We start from the raw sequence: 21,667 nt of genomic DNA, 5'->3' as shown, positions 1-21,667 counted from the left end.
AGACATCACTCTGGCACATGTGCTGCCGGGGACTGAACTCAGGACCTCATGGTCGAGAATCCAATACTTTAACCACTGAACCACTGCGCCTCCTCCAGGACCACCCTTTTTCTATTTTTTTCTTTTTTTTTTCTTCTTCTTTATTTTTTATTTTTATGAGGGCACTGCTTAGCTGTGGCTTATGGTGGTGCAGGGGATTGAACCTGGGATTTTGGAACCTCAGGCATGAAAGTCTCTTTGCATAAACATTATGCTAACTAACCCCACCACCTTTTTCTATTTTCTATTTTACTTTCTCAACTATCACTTCATAAACATCAAGGCCCAGTCAGAGAATAAGATGGTTTTTTGGGGTGAGAAGTCTACTATCTTCTCAGATTGCTAGGACCTGAATATGTTTTCTTGCACCAAGCCTTATTTCTCAAATTTTGGATTTCATGTAGCAAACAACTGAACCTTGGATTTGGTCACAGAAATACATACGGAACTGCATTGGAGAGAAGTATTGTAGTAGTTATGTAAAATGTCTTTAATGCCTGAGGCATGAAAGATGCCAGGTTCAATCCACAGTGAAGTTATAAACCAGACCTTAAAGGTGAAGTGGCTGAGAAGGGCAGGCAGAATTGACAGGGAACGATCTGAAATTAAATCAAGTTAAATCTGAGGAATACCTTCGGGATGGTTTGAAGTTGAGCAGAATAATCTAAGTTCTTCCTTCTGGCATCAGTCTATGTTAGGTCTTGGGACTGGCTTGAGGACTTAATGTAAACCAGATGCATCTCAGCAGAAGCAATTAGGAGTGGCTTTAGGTGCTCCATTGTCCTCAATTAGCAAAATGCCTTAACTTTCCTCTCCCTGGGCTTTCCCATTAATGTAGTAGTGGTCACAGCTGTCTCTGCTCTTATTTACCTCTCCAGGCTGTTGAGGATACGAGAGAATGGAAATTTTGCCTTCCATGTCAGCATGATTAAGATTCTGTGGACCGGTATCAGTAACAGCCCTTCTGCAAGATAGGACATGTGGAAGGGCTGGATTTTTAAGCAAAATCTTTGAAATTTGTGATAATATTTTGTTTACATGATAACAGTCCTGAGCACTGATACAAAGAAAGAAAATAGAAATTGAACCTTTTAAATCCTGGCCAGGTGCCTGCTGTGTTATTTATTTATTTATTTTCGAAGGGTGGAGGGCCATTCCTTTTGTTTAAAATCTCAATGGGTTGATTATTGATGATTATCTGATATTATTCACAGTAATAAAAATTTATGGCCAATAAATCGCCGTAATTAATCCACGTTACTGTAAATTCTGTGAATGGTCTTTCTCATATTCTAAATTTAAAACTTTCTTTTTAAGTCCTAACGGCTCCATAACCATCTTGAACTACAGATCCCATAGTGCAACGGGACACGTGCTGCAAACCTCTGCGAGCGACGGGACTTCTGACCAATCCAATGCCAGAACTCTCATGCAGCAACCTATTGGCTTCGAGCAGAGGCGGGACTTTTAGTTGCTAGGTTGTTACCCTTTCCGGACGTGGTTGTTGGCCTCTGCAGGGCAACACCCCGGCGTCCCTAGAAGCGGGGAGCCGGGGTGGTGCTGGGGAGGGCACGCAGCTGCCGGAGCCGTCGTCCGGAGCCTCCAGGGGTCGGGGACAGGTGAGGACCTCCCCGAGGGAGGGGTTGCGTGGCTGGTAAAGGACGACAGCGGGAGAGCTGCGGCGTGCTCTGTGCCCGCGGGTGGGATGTGCACGACTGTAGGCGGGAACTGGAGGGAAGTGAGACCACAGGGAGCGGCGGCTCCTGCTTCTGTCCCAGTGGCTGCTCGCCGGCTCCTGAGGGTAGCGGCGGCCCTGGCGGGGCGGGGCGGGCCGGGCCGGGGGCGCTGATGGGGCTGGGAGTTGAGAGCTGGAACTGCTGGGGCGCTTGCCATTTGTCAAGCAAGGCCCGGCTTGTTAAACCGTGCTCGGACATCCTTGCTGGGGCAGTTTTTCTCCGGCCCCAGGGCAGCTCCTGGCCAGGCCAACCTTTGTGCCCAGCTGGGCAAGTTAAGAGTTTTTTTTAAAGATACTATTTATTTATTAATGAGAAAAATAGGAGAAGAGAGAGAAAGAACTAGACGTCACTCTGGTACATGTGCTGCCAGGGATTGAACTCGGGACCTCATGCTTGAGAGGCCAATGCTTTATCCACTGCGCCACCTCCCGGACCACAAGTTAGAATTTTTTTTCTGCTTCTCTCTCTCCCTTCCTTCCTGGTACCTCATCTCTCCCTTGGCTCTTCTGGTCCTCCAGACTCAGCCCTCCTCCCCTCCTCCTCCAACCGCCTTTGCAGACCCGTCCTCGCTACAGAGTTGGACTTAACGGTCACTTCCCAGACTGTATCTCCCGCCAGGCTTCTTGTCTAAGCTCAGACTTGCTTATTCATCCTCTCGAAATAATATGGTTCCGCCGCCTTCCCTGTCACCCTTCCACCACTCCTTCCCCCCCCCCCCCAATCTTTTCCTCCTCTTGTAGTTCCTGTTGCAGCAAAGGACTTTCTTGACTGAGTCTGCCGCAAACGTTTGTTGGCATGTCCAGTATTCTGGGCATTATGCTGGCTGGGGCTATCAGGCAAGCGACACAAGTGGAAATAGCGCTTGACTGGCAGAATATCAGGCTTTCATGTCTAGGGGATCCCCAGTTTGATCCCCAGCATCAGCATGTACCAGAGTGGTGCTCTGGCTTGTCTCTTGTTTCTCCTCTCTGTGAAATTTCATTTTCTTTTTTTTTTTTTTGTTTCATTTATTTTATTTAATTATTTTATTTTATTTTATTTTTTTCCTCCTCCAGGGTTATTGCTGGGCTCGGTGCCTGCACCATGAATCCACCGCTCCTGGAGGCCATTTTTCCTCCCCTTTTGTTGCCCTTGTTGTTGTAGCCTCATTGTGGTTATTATTATTACCATTGTTGATGTTGTTCGTTGTTGGATAGGACAGAGAGAAATGGAGAGAGGAGGGGAAGACAGAGAAGGGGAGAGAAAGACAGACACCTGCAGACCTGCTTCACTGCCTGTGAAGCGACTCCCCTGCAGGTGGGGAGCCGGGGGCTCGAACCGGGATCCTTATGCCGGTCCCTGCACTTTGCGCCACCTGCGCTTAACCCACTGCGCCACCGCCCGACCCCCCATTTATTTTATTTTAATGAGAGCAAGAGATACAGAGAGACCAGAGCACTGCTCAGCTCTGGTTTATGGTGGTACTGGGGAATTGAACCTGAGACCTCAGAGCCTCCAACATGAAAGCCTTTTGCATAACCATTATGCTGTCTCCCCAGCCCGAAATTTTATTTTCATATACAATTAACTAAAATGTAAAAAAAAAAAAAGTGTGGGGTGGGGGTAGATAGCATAATGGTTATGCAAAGAGGCTCTCATTCCTCCTGAGGCTCCAAAGTCGCAGATTCAGTCCCCCTGCACTACCATAAGCCAGAGCTGAGCAGTGCTGTGGTGGAAAAAAAAATGGGGAGGGGACAATCTAGGACTTGGTGACTCCAGGAATAAGACAGTGAGGGGTCCCTGTGCACCCATTGTCCTGTGGTGACCTCTGATGGAGCCTGTTTCCACAAGATCATAGGCTGCACTTTAGCCAAGTGGCACCAAATATAAAAGTTTTTTTTTTATGGAAAACAAAAAGTGGACAGGTAATCACAGTCTTCTTGCTTCAGTGCCAGGATTCCACTCCTCCCTCTCCTTCACCTGATGTAGACACAAGCCCTGCCCCAGTTAAGCGCATATAGTAGAGTGCACATAGTACTAAGCAAAAGGACCTGCACAAGGACCATGGTTTGCGACCACACTCCCCTAATGTAGCTGAGACTCTTCACAAGCGGTGAAGCAGGTCTGCAGGTGTCTTTCTCTCTTCTTCTGTTTCCACTCTCCATTTCTCTCTGTCCTATCGATGAAAAATAAAAATCCAAAAACCAGACACAAGCCTTCTAACCCTTCTAGAATCTGACCCTTGCTTTCCATTCTTATCATCACTGACTCAGTCCACAATCCCATCCCTGGTTTTCAGAATAACTTCTGAAGTGGTCCCTTGGCCTTTGATTCAGCCTTCTTCTTAGCACTTTTGCATTACCTGTAAGAAGCATCTTTCCAAACTGCAAATCTGACCCCATCAGTCTTTGTAACACTTGAAATGGCTCCTGACCTGCACAGGACAGGATACAGCTTCAGTCCTTCCTCTCTTGATAATGTGTCCCTTGCCTTCCTTAGAACTCCTGCCACCCTCCCGTGCCTCTTGCATTCTGGTCATGCCAGAGCACTTAAAAACTAGGGTTTTGCAGTGTGTATGTGTGGATGTATGCACAATCTATAGTGTCGTGAACTGTGAAACCTTGGACAAGTGTTTTTTAACTTTACTTGCCTTACTTGAAAATAAAGATATGTACAATTCTGTAGCTAGCTGAGAGGGTGAGGTGAGAATACATATGCAAACTGTTCATCCAGTTCTTAGAATGTTAAGGGTGCATTGACAGTAGACTTTTTTTTTGTAATGGTTTTCTGCACCTACCGTGCTTTTTCCTGCCTCTCTGCCTTTGTGCTTGCTGTTTCTTCTGCCGTAAACTTCCTCCCTCCCTCATTCTGGTGAGCCCCTGCTTAGCATTCAAGAACCATCTCTGGCCCTCTATTCTGTGAGACCTTCCCTACCCTTCCAAGGTTCATTGTCCTTACTTTTGTACCTGTTTTCTGTTGCTCCTTTTAGTGAGACCAATACCTTTTGTAATCATGTGTTTACATCTTTGGCTTCTCAACCAGGATGAGCTAGGTTTGTAACCAGGTTTGTGACCCAAATAACTCAGTGTCTTGACATGGGACAGGCAGACAGTAAGTGGTTGTTGAATGATGGCCTAAGCTTACATTCTGCTGGAAGACCTGTCCTCTGGAGAATGCAGAAGTCCTTTAAATATGTGACTAGTGATAATAACAACGCTCAGTGCTTATTGAGATCCGATTATGCTTGAAGCATTTCATCTTTCCCGCCCTTTGAGGTAGACATTGTCTTTAAAAATTTTTTTAATCTTTATTTATTGGATAGAGACAGTCAGAGATCAAGAGAGAAGGGGAGATAGAGAGGAGAGACAGAGAGACACCTTCGGCATTGCTTTACCACTCGAAGAGCTTTCCCCCTGCAGGTAGGGACTGGAGGCAGGAACTTGGGTCCTTGTACTGTGTAACTAGTGTGTCAACCAGGTGGGCCACCATCCAGCCCCTGAGGTAGACATTGTTAGTATTCATACTTTCTGGACATGGAGGCTGCTTCCTTAGCTGCTAATTTTTAGAGAAAGGGTTAAAGCCATAAGCCTTCTAGAACCTGAGCTCATTACCATGACACAGTCAGCTCTGATGTCTCCCCTCTTCCCGCTGAATATTTTCAGTATTTTCAGTGGTGGGAGTAAGGTGGTGGCACACCTGGTTGAATGCACATGTTATTTTACAGTGTTGCACTGACTTTGTGTTTGTTCAGAATAGGTGGAAGAAACAGGGAGCCAGGGCCATGCATATGTGTGTGCTTGCTCTGTTACTGCACAGCTGTGTGAAACTTTTTTTTTTTTTGCCTCCACGGTTATTGCCGGGGCTCAGTGCTTGTACCACGAATCCACTGCTCCCGGAGGCCATTTTTTCCCTTTTGTTACCCTGGTTGTTTTACCATTGTTGTGGTCATTATTATCATTGTTATTGATGTCGATGTTGTTGGATAGGACAGAGAGAAATGGAGAGAGGAGGGGAAGACAGAGAGGGGGAGAGAAAGATAGACACCTGCAGACCTGCCTCACCGCCTGTGAAGCGACTCCCCTGCAGGTGGGGGGCCGGGGGCTCGAACTGGTCCTTGCACTTCGCGTCATGTGCGCTTAACCCACTGTGCCACCACCCAACCTCCATGTGAAACTCTTAATTGTGCAGGCAGTTGAGCCTTCACAGGATGGTTGGTAAATGATGGCTTGCACTGAATAGGAGACTGGGGGCATTTGATTGGACTAGGGACCTTTGGGCCAAACAGGACAGATTGTGTGTGCAGGGAGGGAGGAGCCGGGAGATTTCCCTAAAAACTTGAGTTTTGACTTAATATGAAAAATGCCTTTTCATAGTTAGGAACGACCTAGCTGTGGAATGGCAGTATCATCAGTACGTTACTTTTACTAACGTGTACTGTGTACCAGGGCTGTGCTAGGCATTTTGTCTTGTTTTCTTTGATGGGGGAAAAGTTAAGAGAAATTATTAACTTGTATACCTCCTGTACACATGGGAGAGGCCCAGCAAACCTTAGTAACCAAACGAGTGGTCTCAGATTCCATCTTTAAATGGCTTAGCTGACGCAGAGGACTTTGGGAAGCAGAAAGGTCAGGTCAGTCAGGAGGGTTATGAGAAGCAGCTGCCAGCTCCAGGTGACAAGGATTACGGTGATTGCACGGGGCTTGCCAGGCTCAGGCAATTGACCAAACTTAGCTTCAGGCCGTCCGGCTGGTGAGAGCGCGTGGGTTTGAATGGAGGTGTTCTTGACCTGTTCTGTTGTTCTGACCACCAGGCTGCCACTGAAAGCTGAGAGGCAAAGTGTGGCCCAGGAATGCTGGGACCCCTGACCCCCTGGCTTTTCTGGCTTGAGAGTCCTTTCTGTGTGTAGGACACAACACTGAGCAGGCTGCTACACCTCACTTTAGGCTCACTTGGAAATACAGACAGAGGTGGCATGGCCCTGAGGACTATCTGGCTTGACAGGGAAAGGTGGGGCATGTTTCTACGGGGGAGGGAGGGGGGGATAGAAGTGATACTGATATAGAAAGGTGCCAGTGAACACATAGGAACTGTGTCCTTGGTGCCGAGGAGCACAGGTTGAGGTCAGTCAGGGAGGGCTTCCTGGAGAAGGTGTATATAAGAGTCTCTAGGTTTTGTTGTTATTGCTAGATCCTGGGATTGACAGGAGATGGTTGAGTGCAGTTGGTGACCTGCTCCCACAGTGACTGACAGGGTCTCAGGCTGTGGGGAGTGCAGTGTTGATGGCTCTGGAGCCATGACTGAATAGCCAGGGTCCTCATGTGTTCAGGCTTGGAGCAGATGCTAGGACTGGAGTCATGCCTTTGTCACCAGTCACCCCAGAGCTGCCTTCCAAAGGTCAGTCAGTCTGTCTCTTTTCTCATTTTTTATTTGTGATTAATAGTGAGTTACCAGATTATAAGATCACAGGGTATAGTCCCACACTACACCAACCACTAAGTCCTGTATCCTGCCCTCCCACTTCCCAAAGTTAACCACCATAGTTCTCATACAATCTTAGAAACTTTGTTTGCTCTAGTGTGTGTGTTGTTGTTGTTATGCTTTGCTTTGCAAGTTCATGTGCGTGAGTTCTCTAGATATCACACATGAATGAAACCATCCGGTAGTTGTCTTTATTCTCTTTACTTGTTTCATAAGCATAGTCACCAGCAGAACCATCCATTTTATCCCAAAGGACACAATGACATCTCTTTTTTTTTTTTAAAATTTTTTATTTATTAATGAGAAAGGAGGAGAGAGAGAAAGAACCAGACATCACTCTGGTACATGTGCTGCTGGGGATTGAACTCAGGACCTCATGCTTGAGAGTCTAATGCTTTATCCACTGCTCCACCTCCCAGACAACGACAATGCCACCTTTTTTGATGCAGAGTAGTATTTATTCTATGGAGTATATATCGTAGAACTTCTTTAGCTGAAGGCCTCTTCTTGCCCACTGTCACCACCCTCATCCCAATTGTTACCCTCTCACCTCTGCTGACCCAGGATTCCTGCCTTGCTTCCTGCAGCCACTCTGACCCTCTTCCTTCTGCTCTGGCTGGCATTGCAGCCTGTATCCCCAAAGGCTAGAGAGGTCCTCCCCTTCCTGCCCCTTCCTTTATTGTATAGAGACAGAGAAATCAGGAGAGACAGAGACGGGGGGGGGTAACTGCTTTATGGCTCATGAAACTACAGGGATGGGGATTTGAACTTGAATCCTTGTGCATGGTAATGTGTGCTCTACTGGGTATACCACTGCCCAGTGCCTTTGGAGAGACCTTTCTCCTGGCTTCCAGTGCTCTGTGGCTGAAGGTAGTGTTTCTAGGGGGCTTAGCGCAGCCCACCTCCCCAGAATCTCTAGCTATGCTGCTTCCCTAGTGGGGATTCTTGTTGAAGAATGTTTGCACTTGCTGCTGCTAAGGTTTTTGTTTTTAGATTTACTTATTCTGAGAATAGGAGGGGAGAGATAAGAGGACCGGAGTACTGCTCAGCTCTGACGCAAGTGGTGTAGGGATTAGCCAGCAGCCGCAGGCATGCAGTGGGTGCCCTGACAGGCTGGTCTCCCTGGTCCACGCTGATGCTTCTGTTAGAGCACATTTCCTCCTCTCTCTGCACAGTGAGTCCCTTCAGTATGCAGCCCAACCTTTATCCAAAACAGGCTCATTCCAGAGCTCCTACTTCATCTCTAATTATATACTGTAATTCTCTAGTTATGGTTATCTGTGATGGGTAGGCTTGCCTCCAGGGTAGCAGCCACCGAATCTGTTTCTAATCACTACTGTATACCCAGTGCCCAGTTAGAGCTGCACTTAGGTGCTCAGCCAATCCTCCTTGAGTGAGTCAGTGTTCTCTGCCACTCTTAAGCAATATGGTTTCTCCCTCACCCCCCTCTCCCCCCAATTCCTCTAATTTTCTGCCTTCTGACCCTGCCTTGCCTATCTTTTCTGCTTGCTGCCAAACAAGCAAGGAAATAAGGTAGATTCTGTCCACCTCTTTTCATGTAGTTTTCTGGCAGAAGGTTTGTTTGATAGCTGAGTGATCCACAGCTTCAGAATTTCCTTGACTTTAAGGTAAGATTAGTGATGAGTGAGGGTCACTGGGCACAGAGGACGGGGACTTTCCCAGCTGCTGGAGATGGGCTGACTGTGCACTGCTCAGTGAAGGAGAGCCCTTCTTCCTGTGCTCTTTCTGCCTGGAGCCATTGCAGCAGGAATGAAAGCAGGCAGAGCCTGGCCTCCTGGGAACCCCTGGTCTGGCAGAAGGACCCATCCCCGGACATCTCCTCAGCCTGTCTCTGAGCCATCAGGCTGTGTCAGGGCCTCCTCTCCAGGGCCCTCTGGAGCCACCAGCTCCTGTCATTTCCTCAGCATTCATCTCAGGCCACAGCCCTGTCATCCTCCATGATGACAAGGTCTTGCAGTTCACATCCTGGCCTGCAGAGGCTTGTGCCATGCTTGCTGCTCCAGAGGGAACAGTGACAGCCTCGGAAGAGGTCAGGCCTTGCCCTTGGTCACCCTGAGTGGGCAGCATCTCTTGGCCTGGGGGTGAGATTCTGAGCAGGGCTGTCCATATAGCCACTAGGGTGATGTGTCCTTGTGTCATTGGGAGTCAGGGTGAGAGATGCTGGGGGTGGGTGGAGTTGCATATCTGGGGACTCCGAGGTAGTTTCAGGAGGGGGGAGGAAGAGAAATTCCAGAGCTGCCCTGGCCTGTCACTTGCTGCATAGCACAGAGCGGTGCTATGTCCTGCAACCAGAGGCCTGGGACTGATCCTCCCCTCCCCCCTTCACCAGAGCACTGCTCAGCTCTGACTTATGATGGTGCGGGGTATTGAAGCTGGGACCTTGGAACCTCAGGCATGAGAGTGTTTTTGTTCTTTCTTTTCTTTTCTTTCTTTCTTTCTTTCTTTCTTTCTTTCTTTCTTTCTTTCTTTCTTTTTTAAAATTTTCCCTAGGCTTGGTGCCTGCAAGATAAATATACTGCTCCTTCTTTCTTCCCTTTTCTTTCTCTCTCTCCCTTTTTCTTTTTTCTTTGTTTCTTCTCCTTTATATTGATAGGACAGAACTTGAGATAGAGAGAGAGAAAGAGATACCTGGAGCACTGCTTCACCACTTTTGAAACCATTCCCCTGCTGGTGGGGACCTGAGGTTTAAACCAAGGTCCTTGCACATGGTAATGTGTGTGCTCAACCAGCTTTGTCACCACCTCTCCCCTTGAGACTCTTTTTTGCATAACCATATTGCTGTCTCCCCTGTCCCTGCCCCTGCCATTCTTGGCTTCCAAGTCCTGGCTTGCACAGCCTACTGTCATAGCACTTCAGGTTGTGTTCCTGCATCTCCATTCCCTTTGCTTTGTCCCCATCAGGTGTCAATTCTGTCCCCACCTCAGTTCTCTAGTTCCTCCAGGCCACTCCTGCCACAGCTCCTCATCTGAAAGAAAGGCCAGTCTGCCAGCTTTTTCTCTTTTCCCCTTAGTCTTTTTTTTCCTTCCTTCCTTTCCTTCCTTTTTTTTTTTTTTTTTTTTTACACCATAGATTTAGGAGCCTCCTCACACATGAGATTCTCTTTGCATAACCATTATGCTATCTACCCCTACCCCTGTCTAGCCCTCAGTGGTATCACACTGTTGGGGCAGAGTGGAGTTCTCTGTCCTGGTCCAGCAGGATCTGCGACCAGCCCCTATCCAGTTTTCCACCCCAGCTGTGTGTCCCCAAACCTGCCACCTCCTGCATGTGGATGGACTTCTGCTTGCCTGTCAGACTCCTCATTCACAGTGTCAGCTCCTTGACGCAGCCTTTTCCACCCCTTGGTGGGAATGAGACTTCTCTCTCAGTCTACCCCAGGAGGCTGGCTTCCCCTCCTCTCCCTCTTCAAGTTGAGGAGCCACTTCCTCTACATGTAAGCCACCTGAGGGTACTGCTGACCTTGGTGAGGTCTCTGCCGTCTTGGCCTGTGGGAAGCGCACATGTTGCCAGTCACTGGGTGCCTCAGCAGGGAGTTTTCTGGTGGAGGGCCCTGTGCTGTGAATTCTCTCCTATGGGGTGGGGGTGAGCTAGGAAGTCAAGCCATTGACACAGGCTTCCAGATCTTCTGTGGTCCATCAGGTGTTCATCAGGCTTTGCTTTCAAAGTATCTCAGAGTATCTGGGTCTCAGGGCTTTTCCAGGTGCAGATCCTGAAGGGACTGAGTTAACTGAATCAGCTGTTCTTGGCTGAGATGACTTTACAAAGTTTTATGTGATCCCAGTGCTGCTCTTACAATCCAGCCTCAGGTTTTGCCTTTATAACCCAAGTCTCTCATGTTCTCTCTGGATCCGGCATCTAGGCATTAGAACCCAGACCAACCATGGCGGGAAGACCCATCCGCATAGGAGACCAGCTGGTCCTGGAGGAGGATTACGACGAGACCTACATACCCAGTGAGCAAGGTAAGGCTGTGGCCGAGCTCAGCAGGAATTCGTTCTGGTCTGTGTCAGGTAAAGTGTGGCACACGAACAGACTGCTCAGTCTGCCTGAGTTAGGTCATCAAGGGTTGGTTAACCTGACCTGCTGTTTGTTTTTGTAGTTTTATCAGAAAGTAGCTACACTTACTTGTCTGTGAGCCACCTAGGTCTGGTGTCCTGCACAAGACTAGCACTGAGCAGCTGTGACAGACTCCAGAAGACCCACAAAGCCAGAAATGGTTGCTGGCCCTTGACACAGTCTGTTGACTGGTTGAGATCAATGATTTGTTTTATTCTTTTTTTTTAAATATTTATTTATTCCCTTTTGTTGCCCATGTTGTTTTATTGTTGTTGTTATTGATGTCGTCATTGTTGGATAGGACAGAGAGAAATGGAGAGAGGAGGGGAAGACGGGGAGAGAAAGATAAAAACCTGCAGACCTACTTCACCGCCTGTGAAGTGACTCCCCTGCAGGTGGGCAGCCGGGGGCTCGAACTGGGATTCTTATGCCGGTCCTTGCGCTTTGTGCCACCTGCGCTTAACCTGCTGCATTACCACCCGACTCCCTGTTTTATTTATTTATTTTAATATTTATGTATTCCCTTTTGTTGCCCTTGTTTTATTGTTGTTGCTATTGATGTTGTTGTTGGATAGGACAGAGAGAAATGGAGAGAGGAGGGGAAGACAGGGAGAGGAAGATAGACACCTGCAGACCTGCTTCACCACTTGTGAAGTGACTCCCCTGCAGGTGGGGAGCCAGGGGCTCCAACCGGAATCCTTCAGCTTTGCACCATGTGCGCTTAATCCGCTGCTCTACTGCCCGACTCCCTCCCTGTTTTATTCTTAAGTTTTATTTTATTTATTCCATATGGAGGGAGGAAGGAGATAGAGAGAAGGGCCCCAGAGCACCACTTCTGGAATTGAACCAGAAGTCTGAGGCATGCAAGTCCTGTACTCTGCCCGCTAAGCTCTTCATTACCCACTTTTGTTGTTGATTTAGTTGAGGTCAGCAGAGGCAGTATAACAGGGTAAGGGATCAAGAAGAGAGGCATCAGGAAATAGAAGCAAAGTTTCAAAGGCTTTGGTACTGGGAAAATACGGATTTTAAAGAGAATAGGGAAAGTTCCTTATGGTCTTAGAGTTTAAAGAGGTAATAAATAATTACTATTAAAACCATGTTAGTTAGGAGCTTGTTTTTCTTTGAAAAAAATCTCATATTTAGGGTTATCATACTATATTTGTCCTTACCATGCTTTATGTCAGTTAGTGATGCCAACTTATAACAATACCTTTGATATTGACAGGAATAAATGATTCTGATCTATCTGGTCTAAGCTATATATGTAACTTAGTTCTTTTTAAAAAGTTATTTTTAGGTGGGGGTAGATAGCATAATGATTATGCAAAGAGACTCTCATGCCTAAAGCTTCAAAGTCCCAGGTTCAATCCCCCGCACCACCATAATAAGTCGGAACTCTGGTTAAAAAATAAACAAAAACCCAAACTTATTTTTGGACATGTTTTAATAATTTAAGGCCAGTGTCAGAGTTCAGTCAGTTTACAAATTAGAAACATTAAATGCTTAGATTAAAGAAACATATACTCCAAAACATATACTAAAATCTAGGCAGAGAACTTGAAATATTCTATTTCCCCCTGACATATTGAATTAATAGTGGATTTTAAGATTATGAGTTAATAGAGGTATGGTATGGTTTCATACCACTCCTACTACCAAAGGTCTGTGTCCTCACTCCCAACCCCCTATGGTGATTCTGAAAACTCCTCCACCCAGAGTCTTTTACTTTGGTGCAATACACTAAACTCAGTCCAAGTTCTGTTTTGTGTTTCCCTTTATGTTCTTATTTCTCAACTTCTGCTGTCCATGAGTGAGATTATCCCATATTCATCCTCCTTTTTTTGGTTTAACTCACTTAATATGATTCCTTCAAGTTCTGTCCAAGATGAAGAAAGGAAGGTGACTTCATTATTTTAATAGCTGAGTACTATATGTACCTCAACTTACTCACCCACTCATCTGTTGTTGGGCTCCTGGCCTGAATCTAGGTTTTGGCTATTACAAACTGTGCTGCTATGAACATACGTATATACACAGATTTCTTAGATGGGTTTATTTCGTTCCTTAGGATATATGCTCAGGAGAGGAATTACCTGGTCATAAGGCAGGTCCATTTCTAGCCTTGTGAGGATTTTCTAGACTGCTCTCCATAGGGTTGGACAAATTTACATTCCCACCAGCAGTGCAGAGAGTTTCTTTACCCCCACAACCTCTCCAGTATTTGTTGCTGCTATAATTTGTGATGTATGACATTCTCACAGGATTGAAGTAGTATCTCTCTCTCTCTGTCTTTTATTAGTGTTTTAATATTGATTGACAAAATTACAAGATAACATAGGTACAACTTTGTACCATTCCCATCACCAGAGTTCTGAATCCCCAATCTCTCCATTGTAAACTACAGCAGTTCTCCTACGGTTGCAGATATGGGCTAACTATTATTTCTACAACTATCTTTCTATATTTGTATATATTTCTCCAATTAAAAAAATTTTTCCCTTTTGTGGCCCTTGTTTCATTGTTGTTCTGTTTATTGTTGTTGGATAAGACAGAGATAAATTGAGAGAGGAGGGGAAGACGGGGGGAGAAAGACATCTGCAGACCTGCTTCACTGCTCGTGAGGCAACTTTCCTGAAGGTGGGGAGCTGGGGGCTCGAACTTGGGTCCTTACGCCGGTCCTTGTGCTTTACGCCATGTGTGCTTAACCTGCTGTGCTACCACCCGACTCCCCATATTTTCCCATTTTCTAAGGTCCTATCTTCTCTTCCTTTTTTTTTATTTAATTTTTTTAAAAAAATTATTATCTTTATTTACTTATTGGTTAGAGACAGCCAGAAATTGAGAGGGAAGGGGGAGATAGAGAAGGTGAGAGACAGAGAAAACTGCAGCCCTGCTTCACCACTTATGAATCTTTCCCCTTGCAGGTGGGAGCCAGGGGCTTGAACATGGGTCCTTTTGCACTATAACGTGCACTCAACCAGGTGTGCCACCACCCAGCCCCCCTATCTTCTCTTCCTTTCCAAGTCACACGTAATACCTATTACTACATCCAGATGTCCATCCCTTTTTCCTCTTCTCACTCCAAGTCCTGGGAGTTCGAGTTCAGAGTCCTCTGTCTTCCTCCCTATCATTTCTCCTCCACTGGGATCAAAATTCTTTTTGGGGGGGGAGTTGGGCGGTAACACAGTAGGCTAAGCACAGGTGGTGTAAAGCACAAGGACCGGTGTAAGGATCCCAGTTAGAGCCCCCAGCTCCCCACCTGCAGGGGGGTCACTTCACAACCAGTGAAGCAGGTCTGCAGGTGTCTTATCTTTCTCTCCTCCTGTCTGTCATCCCCTCCTCTCTCCATTTCTCTCTGTCTTCTCCAACAACAATGACATCATCAACAATAATAATAACTACAACAATAAAACAAGGGCAACAAGAGGGAATAAATAGATAAATATTAAAAAAAAATCTTTTCAGAGTACAGAAGGTAGGAATTCTGGCTTTTTTTTTTTTTTTTTAATTTAACTGTTCAGCTCTGGCTTATGGTGGTGCGGGGGGATTGAACCTGGGCCTTTGGAGCCTCAGGCATGAGAGTGTGTTTGTATAACCATTATGCTATCTACCCTCTGCCTGAATTCTGATTTCTGTAATAGCTTCTCTGCTGGACATGGGTGTTGGCAGGTTGATCCATATCTAGCCTGTTTCTTTTTATTTTATTTTTTTATTAGTGATTTAATAATGATCAACAAGATTGTGGGATAAGAGGCATACAATTCCACACAGTTCCCACCATCACAGTTTCACATCCCATCCCCTCCATTTGAAGCCTCCCTGTTCTTTATCTCTCTGGGAGAATGGACCAAAGATCTTTATGGGTGCAAAAGGTGGGAGGTCTGGCTTCTGTAATTGCTTCCCTGCTGGACATGGACATTGACAAGTTGATTCATACCCCCAGCCTGTTTCTTTCCCTAGTGGGGTAGGGCTCTGGGGAGGTGGGGTTCCAGGACACATTATTTAGGTTGTCTACCCAGGAATCAGGTTGGCATCATTTAGCATCTGCAACTTTATGGTTGAAAAGGATTAAGATATAAAGCAGAACAGTTTTAATAATAAGGGACCTAGAGTTAAAAGTGTAGCAGATGAAATTTGTCGTCTTCATGTTAAAGAAGCTAGGAACTCTAATTTAGGTATATTCCAAGGGGCCCATTACTTTACTAATTTTTGACTGAGTCCAACAGCTAACATGCAGGTGGGCTAGGAGTATTGTCTGGGAAGGTGGTGTCAGAGTCGAGGATAGGAATGGAACTAGAAAGCTGGATAAGGGCAGAGAGAAGCTCCCATATATGGGAAAAGTAAATAAATACTGTTAACTGTAAACCCTGTCAATCTGACCTATGGCCCATGCCTATTTATATTTAGCACAGGAGTCTGTGTAACTTCTGCATCCCTGTCAGTCTGAGCTCGCATCATGGTCATAGCTAGGAACATTCTGGGCTGCACTCATTTCAGAAGCAGTCTTCCTTGAGTGGCAGAGTATATTGACCCAGCCTCCCTTTGGAGAGGGGCAAGTTCTACCAGTGTTGCTTAATATTGAGGGCAAGGTCCTGTATAGGCCCACAAGAGAGTTTTTGATGTTGTTCCTGATGGAGATGACCAGTGACAGTGGAGAGAGGAAATCTGCTAGAGTTCTAGGCCCATTATATCTGTGTGGGAATCCTAGGATTTCCTGACTAAGGCCTGAATAATGGAGCGGCCTAATAGTGACCAAAAGGGCCATTGTTAAAGTATGCTAGTCTCTTGCCTTTTTCCAGCTTTTGTAGTCCTTACTTGATCTGACAGAGCAGGCTTAGAGTGACAGAAGGAAGTGAAATAAGGAGTAGGTGGGAAGGGTATCTAAGTAGAAGATATTTGATTAAGTACCTTATGGTGTCTTTTTTAGGTCTTTCTACTTGTTTGTTGCACTTACTGAATCACTGTTAGGCTATTGTGCACTTATACTTTAAGGTATATATTTCCCCCCCAGTTTATGAATACATGTGCACATGTGCCTTATCTCCTGGGCCCTGGTCTGTATCTAGGTTCTGTAACTTGGTTAGGAGGTATGTCACCTGAAATGGAATTAAGAAGTCCTATGAGCTAGGAAAGGTCTCACCAAAGTATTGGAGCCAGAGGATTGACATCCCATGCCTAGTGTGTCTGGACACAGTCTGAAGTGAAACATGCCGAGGTGGTACTGCTTGCACTGATTTGGTTGAGATTAGCAGATGCAGTATCAAATGTTACAGGTCAAGAGAAACATGAAGGAAATGAGCAAAATCCCAGAGATGTTCCAGGACTTGAAGAAATATGAGATTATAGAGAATGAATAAGGTTCCTTGCTGTCTTAAAGTTTAAGAAGGCAATAGATGGGAGTTGGGCGGTAGCACAGTGGGTTAAGTGCAGGTGGTGCCAAGCACAAGGACCAGCTCAAGGATCCCGGTTCGAGCCCTGCCTCCCCACCTGCAGGGGAGTCCCTTCACAGGCAGTGAAGCAGGTCTGCAGGTGTCTGTCTTTCTCTCCCCGTCTTCCCCTCCTCTCTCCATTTTTCTCTGTCCTATCCAACAATGATGACATCAACAACAACAATAATAACTACAACAACAATAAAACAACAAGGGCAACAAAAGGGAAAATAAATAAAAATAATAAAAAAGAAGGCAACAGATAATTATTATTATAATATGTTATTTGGGAACTTGATTTACTTTGAAAATCCCATGGTTAAGATTTACTGTACTATCCAAGACCTTACCATTATTTATGTTATTTAATACTATTTACAAATCTATATCTTAGATACTGGCAAGACGATTTACTTCTGGTCTCCTTGGTCTAAGATTATAAGTGATTTAATATTTCAGAAAAAGTTATTCTTTCTTTTTCAATTTTTTTATTACCTTTATTTATTTATTGGCTAGAGACAGCCAGAAACCCCGAGGGAAGGGGTGATAGAAAAGGAGAGAGAAATAGAGACACCTGCAGCCCTGCTTCATCACTTGTGAAGTTTTCCCCCTGCAGGTGGGGACTGGGGATTCAAACCTGGGTCCTTGCATACTGTAACATGTGTACTCAACCAGGTGTGCCATCACTCGGTCCCCAAGAAAAAGTTACTCTTTTTAAAATATTTATTTATTCATTCCCTTTTGTTGCCCTTATTGTTTTATTGTTGTAGTTATTATTGTTGTTGTTACTAATGTTGTTGTTGGATAGGACAGAGAGAAATGGAGAGAGGAGGGGAAGATTGGGAGAGAAAGATAGACACCTGCAGACCTGCTTCACCGCCTGTGAACCGGGATCCTTACGCCGGTTCTTGCGCTTTGCGCCACATGCGCTTAACCCACTGCGCCACCGCCCGACCCCCTTCAATTTACATTCTCACCAGCAGTGCAGGAGGGTCGGGTCCCTTTGCCCCCACAACCTCTCCAGCATTTATTGTTGCTATCATCTCTGATGTATGACATTCTCACAGGAGTGAGGTGACATCTCGTTGTCTTTATTTGCATTTCTCTGATAATCAGTGACTTGGAACAATTTTTCATATGTCTATAGGCCTTTTGTATCTCTTCCGTAGTGAGTATTTTGTTCATATCCTCTCCCTACTTTTGAATTGGGTCATTTGCTTTTTTGTTGCTAAGTTTGGTGAGCTCTTTATATATTTTGGTTATTAGCCTCTTGGCTGATGTATGGCATTTAAAGATCTCCCATTCTGTGAGGAGTCTCTTTGTTTGGGTGGTGGTTTCTTTTGCTGTGCAGAAGCTTTTCAATTTGATGTAGTTCCATTGGTTTATTTTTTAATTTTTATTTATAAAATGGAAATATTGACAAGACCATAAGATAAGGTTTATTTTTGTTTTCCTCTTCCTTGCAATTGGATCTGTATCATCAAAGATGCCCTTGAGATTTATATGGAAAAGAGTTCCACCAATATTTTCCTCTAAGTATTTGATAGTTTCTGGTCTAACATCCAGGTCCTTGATCCATTTGGAGGTGACTTTTGTTTTTGGTAAGATAAAGTATTTCAGTTTCATTCTTCTGCATGTTTCAATCCAGTTTTCCCAGCACCACTTATTGAAGAGACCCTCCTTTCTCCATTTAATAGTTTGGGCTCCTTTATCAAAAATTAGATGTCCGTAGGTTTGAGTGTTTTATTTCTGGACTTTCAGTTCTGCCCCACTGATCTGTGTATCTATTTCTGTCCAGGTAGTTTTGATTACTGTGGCCTTATAATATAGTTTGAGATCTGGGAGTGTGATGCTTTCATTTCTGTTTCTTTTTCCCAAGATTGTTTTGGCAATTCTAGGTGTTTTCTGTTTCCAGATAAATGTTTGTAATTTTTGTTCTAGTCTCTTGAAGAAAATTGGTGGGACTTTGATGGGTATCACATTAATTTTTTTTGAACATTTATTTATTCTCTTCTGTTGCCCCTGTTCTTTTATTGTTGTAGTTATTATTGATGTCATTGTTGTTGGATAGGACAGAGAGAAATGGAGAGGGGAGAGGAGGAGAGAAAGATAGACACCTGCAGACCTGCTTCACTGCTTGTGAAGCGACTCCCCTACAGGTGGGGAGCCACGGGCTCCCCTGGGATCCTTATGCCGGTCCTTGCGCTTTGCGCCGTCTGTGTATAACCCGCTGTGCTACCACCTGACTCCCTCACATTAAATTTGTATATGGCTCTGGGTAAAATATTCATTTTGATGATATTATTTTTCCAATCCATGAGCAGGGGATACATTTCTACTTCTTTGTATCATTCTCTATTTCTTTGAATAGCAACTTATGGCTTTTAATATACAAGTCTTTCACTTTTTGATTATGTTTATTGCTATATATTTCATTGATTTTGCTGCTATAATGAATGGGAGTGATTTCTGGATATCTTCTGTTTTAGTATTTGCGTAAAGGAGTGACAGTGTTTTGTTTTGTTTTTTTTGTAAATATTTATTTATTTTTTTCCTTTTTGTTGCCCTTGTTGGATTTTTGTATGTTAATTTTGTAGCCATCCAGTCTTGGACTTTTTATTGTTGGGAAGGTTCTTAATAACTGTTTCGATTACTTTGTCTATGATAGGTCCATTTAGGTTTTGTAGTTCTTCCTGGCTCAGCTTTGGAAGGGTAGATGTTTCTAGGAATTCTTCCAGGTTCTCTAGCTTGGTGAAATATAGTTGTTCATAGAAGCTGTGCATGATATTTTGGATTTCTGTGGTGTCTGTTGTGATATCTCCCCTATCATTTACCATTCTATTTATTTCAGTCTTCTCCCCCCCCCCTTTTATTTTTAGTGAGTCTGCCCACAGCCTGTTTCTATCTTTCCCTAGTGGAACAGGGCTCTGGAGGTGAGGTTCCAGGGCACAATGGTGAGGTCATCTGTCCAGGGAAGTCAGGATGAAATCATGATAGCATCTGCAACTTGGTGTTTAAAGGTGGCAAGATATAAAGCGGGACAAAATTGATTAATGAAAAAAAAAAATTAATGAACAGGAACCAAAAAGTAGGACAGACTAGATAAGAATAGGGATCTTGGGAATCGGGTGGTAGCCCAGCGGGTTAAGCGCACGTGGCGCAAAGCGCAAGGGCCGGTGTAAGGAACCTGGTTCCGGCCTCCAGCTCCCCACCTGCAGGGGAGTCGCTTCACAGGCTGCAGGTCGCTGCAGGTGTCTGTCTTTCTCTACCCCCCCTGTCTTCCCCTCCTCTCTCCATTTCTCTCTGTCCTATCCAACAACGACGACAACAAGAATAACTAATAAAACAAGGGCAACAAAAGGGAATAAATAAATATTAAAAAAAAAAGAATAGGGATCTTAGGGTGGAAGAAAGATAGGAAGTCTATTTTAGGCATGTTTCTAGGGGCCCATGACTATCACCAATTTTGCTCAAGTTTGATAGCTAAAATGAAGTTGGATAAAAATATTGTCTGAGAAGATGGTGTCAGAGTAGAGAACAGGGCTGAGAAGTTGGGTTAGGGCTGAGTAGTTCTCAAACTTGAAGTAAATTTATGAATAATATTAAATGTTTGGGAGTTGAGCGGTAGCGCAGTGGGTTAAGTACACGTGGCGCAAAGTGCAAGGACCAGCGTGAGGATCCTGGTTTGAGCCCCCGGCTCCCCACCTGCAGGGGAGTCACTTCACAAGCAGTGAAGCAGGTCTGCAGGTGTCTATCTTTCTCTCCCCCTCTTTGTCTTCCCCTCCTCTCTCCATTTCTCTCTGTCCTATCCAACAATGATGATGACATCAATAATAATAATGACTAGAACAATAAAACAACAAGGACAACAAAAGGGAATAAATAAATATTAAAAATACTATTTATTTACAGGACAGAGAGAAATTGTGAAGCGGAGGGGAGATAGAAAGGGAGAGCCCGGGGGCCTGGTGTTGGTGTACCTGGTTGAGTGCATATGTTACAGTGCACAAGGACCAGGGATCAAGCCCCTGCTCCCCACCTGCAGGAGGAAAACTTTACAAGTGTTGAAGCAGTGCTGCAGGTGTCTCTCTGTCTCCCCATTCCTCTCAATTTCTGGCTGTCTCTATACAGTAAAGATAATAAATAAATAATAAGTAAAGAGCCCTAGAGCACTACTCCACCTCGAGTAATGCTTCCCTCCTGCAGGTGGGGACAGGGTACTTGAATTTGGGTCCCTTTATATTGTAATGTGTGTGCTTAACCAGGTGCACTGCAGCCTAGCCTAGGTACAATTTTTTTATACATTTATTTTCCCTTTTGTTGCCCTTGTTGTTTGACATTGTTGTGGTTATTATTGTTGTTATTGATGTTATTGTTATTGGATAGGACAGAGAGAAATGGAGAGAGGAGGGGAAGACAGAGGGGGAGAAAGACAGACACCTGCAGACCTGCTTCACCGCCTGTGAAGTGACTCCCCTACAGGTGGGGAGCCGGGGGCTTGAACCGGGATCCTTAAGCTGGTCCTTGCACTTTGCACCACGTGCGCTTAACCAACTATGCCACTGCCCGACTCCCCTAGGTACAATTTTTTATTATTATTACTATTTTTATTTTTTATTTTTTAATTAAAAATTATTATTGGATAGAGACAAAGAAATTGAGAGGGGAGGGGAGGTGGAGAGAGACAGAGACAGAGACAGACACACACACACTTGGAGCACTGCTTCACTGCTTGTAAAGCTTTCCTCCTGCAGGTGGGGAGCAGGGGCTTGAACCCAGGTCCTTGCACACTGTAGTGTGTGCGCTTAACCAGGTGTGCCACTCCCTGGCCCCTTTATTTTTTCTACCAGAGCATTGACAGGCTCTGGCTTATGGTGGAGTAGGGGATTCAGCTTGGGACTTTGGGGCCTCAAGCACGAGAGTGCCTTT

The 21,667-nt window shown here is 45.1% G+C and overlaps 1 protein-coding gene across 1 annotated transcript in view; it reads left to right on the top strand.

Annotated features, from left to right (window-relative positions):
- Positions 1–1,531: 1,531 nt before the first annotated feature.
- The window catches only part of CEP164 (centrosomal protein 164), an 87,727-nt gene continuing 67,591 nt past the window's right edge, over positions 1,532–21,667 (top strand). The window contains exons 1-2 of the mRNA XM_060179999.1: positions 1,532–1,658; positions 11,113–11,215. Of these exons, the coding sequence (XP_060035982.1) occupies positions 11,134–11,215 (82 nt within the window). The 5' untranslated portion in view covers positions 1,532–1,658; positions 11,113–11,133. The remainder of the gene's footprint in view (positions 1,659–11,112; positions 11,216–21,667) is intronic.

Source organism: Erinaceus europaeus, chromosome 20 (assembly GCF_950295315.1).
Source record: "Erinaceus europaeus chromosome 20, mEriEur2.1, whole genome shotgun sequence".
NCBI lineage: Eukaryota > Metazoa > Chordata > Mammalia > Eulipotyphla > Erinaceidae > Erinaceus > Erinaceus europaeus.
Note: the sequence above shows the minus strand (reverse complement) of the source record. Positions and strands in the feature narration are given on the sequence as shown.